The sequence below is a fragment of the Arachis duranensis genome, chromosome 7 (genome assembly GCF_000817695.3).
Source record: "Arachis duranensis cultivar V14167 chromosome 7, aradu.V14167.gnm2.J7QH, whole genome shotgun sequence".
Taxonomy (NCBI): Eukaryota; Viridiplantae; Streptophyta; class Magnoliopsida; order Fabales; family Fabaceae; genus Arachis; species Arachis duranensis.
In genome coordinates, this window is record NC_029778.3 from 12,842,291 (window position 1) to 12,849,130 (window position 6,840).

At 33.8% G+C, this 6,840-nt stretch overlaps 1 protein-coding gene across 4 annotated transcripts; it reads left to right on the forward strand.

The window, feature by feature from the left end:
* Nucleotides 1-1,086: 1,086 nt before the first annotated feature.
* On the forward strand, nt 1,087-6,054 carry LOC107457844 (ferric reduction oxidase 8, mitochondrial). Of its 4 annotated transcripts, none has more exons than XM_021127476.2 (8): nt 1,087-1,287; nt 2,424-2,522; nt 2,616-2,963; nt 3,050-3,287; nt 3,403-3,730; nt 3,818-4,076; nt 4,875-5,551; nt 5,631-6,054. In XM_021127476.2, the coding sequence occupies exons 3-8, from the start codon at nt 2,758-2,760 to the stop codon at nt 5,813-5,815; spliced, it is 1,893 nt and encodes a 630-aa protein (XP_020983135.1). In that variant the 5' UTR covers nt 1,087-1,287; nt 2,424-2,522; nt 2,616-2,757; the 3' UTR covers nt 5,816-6,054. The 4 variants fall into 4 exon arrangements, with proteins under 4 accessions (XP_020983135.1, XP_020983133.1, XP_015931503.1 ...); XM_021127474.2 differs by having other exon boundaries at nt 2,424-2,514; XM_016076017.3 differs by lacking the exon at nt 1,087-1,287 and having other exon boundaries at nt 2,312-2,522; nt 2,616-2,709; nt 2,778-2,963.
* Nucleotides 6,055-6,840: the final 786 nt, after the last annotated feature.

Sequence of the window (6,840 nt, forward strand, 5' to 3'; positions counted from 1 at the left end):
AATAACACCAAATATTTAAATCAATACAAATAACACAATATTATGCATTAGTCTAAAATCTTATGCATTTTAAACATAAAACATTAACTTATAGTCTTATAATGACTAATAATACAAAATATTAAGATTTACAATACTTAAATTTCACATAAGAATAGTCATCATCCATCATTAATAACATAAAATATTAATTGTGTATGATGACCGGACCATCAGGTCGAGTTTGGATGACCCGAACTATGGTTCGGACCCGACCCGAAATAATAACCGAATATATTTTTTGAGACTCTTATCTAACCCTAAACCCGATGAAATCACACCAAATTAGTCTGTAAAAAATTCGAGACCGAATCGAACCTTCGAATCGGGCCGAGCCATAAACACTCCTAGAACCAACGATGCATGACTGCAGCTCCCCCAAATCGGACCGTCGGTTTTCCTACTCTCCAAATCTGTGCCTCCCACTTGTGGTTTCGAATTGGCTACATATTGTTCATAAACACACGAGAGTGGATCCTCTCCAGTGAGAAAAAAACTGGATGGTATCCAGTGTTCAATCTAACCATTCATTGCGCTCTCTCTCTTATTTATTTCTGGTTCCACTCATAGAATCAAAGGTGATAGATCACACTGGATTCTATCAATTGTTAAAAAAACTGGAGAGGATCTTTTTCCTAAACACACTAGCACTCAATATGCATGCACAACGCATTCCGCCAACCCATATAAAAAAAAATGAGCCTCTTATTACAACTTTACTTAAGAACTGCCGTCTATGGTGACCAAGGATTTCCCGTGGCTAAGGCGATTGTATATCGTGGCATGCAGGAGATTTCGACACTTGAAGGAAGACGACTAGTTGACTAGGATTATGAATTTGGTTGAGTGAGTTTTTTTTTTAAAAAGAAAATTTTTAAATTATTTTTTTTAAATTTTATGAGAAATAAAAATAATTTTATATTTAAATATCTCATGGTTAAAAAATAAAAAAAAATCTTTTTTTCATTGAAAATTTTTTTTTTTTAACAAAATAATGGCCCAACCAAGCTACGTGACCCGCAGTGAATTCGTTGAACGTGTAAAACTCATAACAATCGATAACACTAGCAGAGGACAAGGATGAAAAATGGATTTCGAATTGAAGAAAAAGATTGTTGGAAAAAAAATTAGAAATTAGGGAGAATAGAATTAGGATTTCAAGATGGGGATTTTTTTTCCGAAGGAGGGTTTAGCTGTTGAAGAACCAGTTTCGTTGTCGCGAGGTTTGGGATCATCATCGCATTTGAGGTACGGGTTTTATTTTCCATTAACCATTATATAATGTTATGTGAAACTCTAAGCTACTTGTTATGAGGATATTGATGAATTGTTGTTGATGATGGTTTAGTGAAATGTCTTCTTTTAGACGATGATTTTGAATAGTAATGGCTGGAGACCTTGAATGTTTGCTTATTCTATGGTATGGTATGATGTTGATATTTGTTGTTACCTAAATTATTAGTAATTGATAAGTTTAGTTTAATTACAAACACAAATTTTAAAGCTTCGTTCTCTCCTCCATTGATTAATCTCACAAAATTCAATTAATATCTCCTTCAACGTAAGCCAACAAGTCAAATAACAAATGATCTCACTTGTACTAGTAATTAAGCAAGGCTGTGTTCGTAGCCATTGTTTCCATTTTTGTGTTCTAAATCACATGTGCTGTTGCTCTAAATTTAAGTAACATAGATCAAAACTATGTTCACATTTAAAGTTTCAACATACCCACATTCTGTAAAAATTGTTCAGAAAAAAAAAAAAACAATCAGGAAATATTCTGTCACTTGATATGACAATTAGAAATTGCTACTCTAGTCTAGAGGCAAAGGGTATCATGGACCAGAATTCCACTATCTGTTGGAGGGACCATACGCTGGAGCAAAAAACTATGGTTATAATCCAAAGTTGCCACACTAGCAATTTTAATTAATAATACAGTGAGTAGAACATCAATTAGATTATGATATATATATATATATATATAAAAGATAATGGTATGCCATCATGTTTGTTCTCAGTGCATAATCACATCAAGCCCAAACGTCAAGTTTTAATTGTTAACTCTTCTGGAAATGATGAAAATGGAGAATCCGGTCGTGGGCACAATCCATTTAAACATTGCATAATCTTAATTTTCCCTTACTGTAGAAAGGTGCTTTATATAATAAATAAAATAATGGGGTACTAAAGTGGAAGTGGTGGGGCTAAATTTGATGTTCTTACCTCCAAAATGGTAAGCAGTAATTCTCCTAAGATTCCTTTATAAATAGGGATCCTAATCACTCCAATTGAAATGTGAAGACTGAAGAGCATTGATTCAGGCATGGCAAGCTCCACTTTACTTGCTATTCTTAAACTTCTTATGATTCTCATATGTGCAGGTTGGGTTGCTCTTTGGATTCTAAAGCCTACCCAAATATGGACAAGAAAATGGAAAGTTGCAGAAGAAAGTGCCAATAATACAATTTTTGGGTACTATGGTACACATTGAATTCATAAACAATTATATGAATTTGAATCTCCAGTGTTTAATTTGAATAAAATGATAGGTGACACTAGAAGATTCTTTGCAGGTCTTAACTTTGCTGTGTATACATTTCCAATAATTGCTGTTTGTATAATTGGACTTCTTTTCTTGGATTTGAAAGCTGCAAATCAAAGAAGCAGGTAATATCAAGTTCCATTCAATCACTTTAGTGGGTATTTTCACTTTCAATGATCATTTTCCCATGCAGAAGTTCACGGACCTCATCAATTATCAGCTCAAGTCCACTGGTAGTTAACAGTTTTCTAGGAATCTTATCCAGTATTGAAATACTGGTAATTTTGCTGTTTATACTCTTTCTAGCATGGACTTATTACGCTCGCATTTCTAACGACTTCAAGAAGTTGTTACCAGACAAATCCCTCAAGTTGAACCTGTAAATGCTCTTCTTATTACTCTTTTCTTTTGTGCTCTGATAGAAAGCTGTTGATTTAATTCACCAGATGCATAACTTCATTTCAGATGGCAACTCAAGTATCTCAGAATAGCAACCCGGTTCGGGTTGCTGGCCGAAGCCTGCCTTGCTTTGCTTCTTCTTCCTATCTTAAGGGGATTGGCTCTGTTTCGCATACTCGGCATCCAATTCGAAGCTTCAGTCAGATATCACACCTGGCTTGGAACTGCAATGATATTTTTCGCTGCAGTACACGGCGCAAGCACTTGCTTTGTCTGGGGTGTCAGCCACCATATACAGAAAGAAGTGAAGCCCAAACTCTAAATTCTAAAACATGTTTCTTCAAATTTTTCAATTTTCTTTTAATTGTAGTAATGATTAGTACTCTCCTTTTAATTTTCTGTTCATGATCTTCAAACAGATTTGGAAGTGGCAAAGCACAGGACGAATATACCTTGCAGGAGCGATTACACTTGTCACCGGACTAGTTATCTATGTCACTTCACTTCCACAAATCAGGAGGATGAAGTTTGAAATCTTCTACTACACACATCATCTCTACACAATCTTTCTAGTGTTCTTCTTGTTCCATGGTGGAGATAGGCACTTCTATACAGTCTTCGGAGGACTATTTCTTTTCAGCCTCGACAAACTGCTCCGCATCATACAATCGAGTCCAAGAACCTGCATGATTTCTGCTAGAACTTTCCCATCCAAAGCTGTGGAAATAGTTCTGCCTAAAGATCCGTGTATTCAATCTGATATTGAACTTTAGAATTGAAAAAATATGAGAACAAAGAATATGAAATTTAAATGTTTCTTTCAATGATTTGCAGGGCTGAAGTATATGGCTACAAGTGTTATATTTATGAAGATACCAGCAATATCACATCTTCAGTGGCATTCTTTCAGTATAATATCAAGTTCCAGGGCTGAAAACCAAACCATGTCTGTAATAATCAAATCTGAAGGGTGGTGGACCAATTCTCTTTATGATCTGATACAGGCTGAGATTGAAAAAGGTGCTGATAAGAGGAAGGGTATACCTGTTGCAATTGAAGGACCTTATGGACCTGCTTCATTAGACTTCTTAAAGTAAGCAAACACATGATCTCCACTGTCACTTTTGCTTTTTAGCGCCAATTTAATCGTGTTTTTAACTTTGTGCCTAACTTTTATCTAATTTATTTTTTATAGTAAATTTTAAATATATAAGATTTATTAATTAGGGTAAAGTACTAAATTAGTCCTCTGTGTTTGAGCGTAATCCTATTTTGGTCCTTAAAGTTTAAAGTGTCGTATTTGAATTAAAAAAAGTTTCATTTAGCTTTAATGTAGTCTCTCACCGTGAGGTCAAAGTTAAATAATTATCAAAATGACCTACATAACAGCAGTACAAGAATAAGGTCGATAATCTGGAGAACAAGTACAAGCTCCAGAGGCACAAAATTAACCGTGAATACATCAATACATTTATTTATCATTCTTTTTAGTTCTATAGAAAATATTTCATTTAAATTGTAAGAAAAATGATACATAAATGTATTGATGCATCCACGGTTGATTTTGTGCCTTTGCAACTTGTACTTGTTTTCCAAATTATCTACCTTGTTCTTGTATTGCTGTCATGTAGAACATTCTGTTAATTATTTAATTTTGACCTCACCGTGGGACTATATTAAAACTAAATGAAATATTTTTGAATTTAAATAAGACACTTTAAATTTTAAAAATCAAAATAAGATTATGCCCAAATATAAGGGACCAATTTAGTACTTTACCCTACTTTTAAGTCTTAACTGAACTGTCTAGTCACATTCTAATGTGGAAAAATAGAAAAAAAAAATAGAATATAATTCAAATAATTGAAAGGAAAAAAAAATATATCTGCAGATATGACAGTCTACTCCTGGTTGCTGGAGGAAGTGGAATAACCCCATTTCTGAGCATTTTGGAAGAACTCAATTCATCTAGCAGCAAAAGTAGATATCCTTCAAGAATTCATCTTGTGTATGTCATCAAGAAGGCACAGGACTTTTGTCTATTACATCCAATCTCACATCTTTTGGTCAACCATTCAACTGAAAATTGCCATTTGAATCTAAAGTTGTTTGTGACTCAAGAAACACAAGCAGGGGTTGGAATCAAAGAGCTACTGAATGAATTCTCAAAAGTAAGAACCCTGGAACTGGACACGGTGTGTGCAAATTATGCTGTACACGGGCCTGAGAGTCCGTCTTGCTTGGCCGCCATCGTAGGAATGAGCTCCATCATTTTTCTTTTTTTTCTCATCTGTTTCAACCATGTTATAATTCCATCTGGGAAGCATTCGAATTCGTCGAAGCAAAAGACTCCCTCTTGGATGGTGGACCTGCTTCTTATAGCTGCTTTTGTCCTAGCTTTAGCGTGCAACGGCTTGGTGGCGATTCTTCTTAGATGGAGAAGGCTGAAGAAAGGGATTCAACCAATCTCTGAGAAAGACATGAAGCCCCTTGATCTAAGCTCAGCTGAAATTAGGAATGCTCTTGAAGAACATGAAGTCCACTTCGGTGGAAGGCCTAACTTTGAAGGTAGTGTGTTGTTAGAATATCAATTGTTTCTTTGGATTTGTTATATGCATTCAATGATCTCCATCATCCAATTGGGCAGATATATTTGGCATGTTCCAAGAAGAAACTTGTGGATCGAATATTGGAGTGTTGGTGTGTGGACCGGAGACCTTGAAGGAATCGGTGGCGGCTGCATGCCGGAAGCAGTCCAATTGTTTCAAGTTTGGTGGTGGAAAAAGAACAGAGCCATGCTTCACTTTCCACTCCCTCAACTTCACGCTTTAGTAATCAAAACTACGCAAGTAAAACTGTAAAAGTAGTCGCATACACACACTCTTATCTTTCAAGCCATGCATTTCTCAATTAGTTTTCTGAGTAAACCAAAACAAACACTATCCGATTTTAGCAAGAATGTAAGCTTTATGTTGTTTGTGTTCCTTTGATAGTTATATAATGTACATCTTAATGTATCAAAATGTCTAAAAAATATTGCAATGAAAAATATCCTCCTTCTTTATCCTTCAGTGTGGGATTTTAAATTTATCATTTACATGTCTCTTTTCGTATTTATTCACGGTCAGAAACTCAGTTACTCAGGATATCCATATCAAGTAAAACTCGGTGACTAATTCCTCAGCGGACTTATAAATACTTTTAGATAAAAAAAAAAAAGAAATAGATCCTTATGTTTAGTTTGTATTTTCATTTTTTATTTTTATTTTAGTGTTTTCTGTTTTTTGGATTTTGTAAAAGAAAAAATGAAAATAGGGAGTGAAAACAAAAAATAGGATTTTATTGTTTTCACGGTTTTCACTTTTTATCTTCACAAAATTAAAAAAAAAAGAAAATACTAAAAATGAAAACACAAATCAAACGTACCGTAACTTTTAAATTCGAAAATATTGAAAATGATTTTTTGTTTATAAAAAAAAGCCCTATATATTCCCCTCGATATCCCAATTTAAAATTCAATCCATAAAAGTTATCAAAGATTGTATTGCTTAAAAGCCTTCCCAAATATTTTCTTAGGAGTTATTTTTGGTTCTGATTTACCATTTCTTTTAAAAATTGCAGCTCATACTATACAAAATTCTTATTTTCTAATGTCAAATTTTCAAAATGCTGGAGATTATAAAAAATAGTAAAGTGAGAAAAAAAAATTGACCATTGAAAAGTAAGAAAAGATTAGAGGACTTGTTACTGATGATTTTGTGATTCGCAATAATAAATTTTTGTTATAAATGAAGGTATATCAATAAAGATTTGAGTATGATAGATAATTAAAAAAATATATTAATAAAAAATAAATT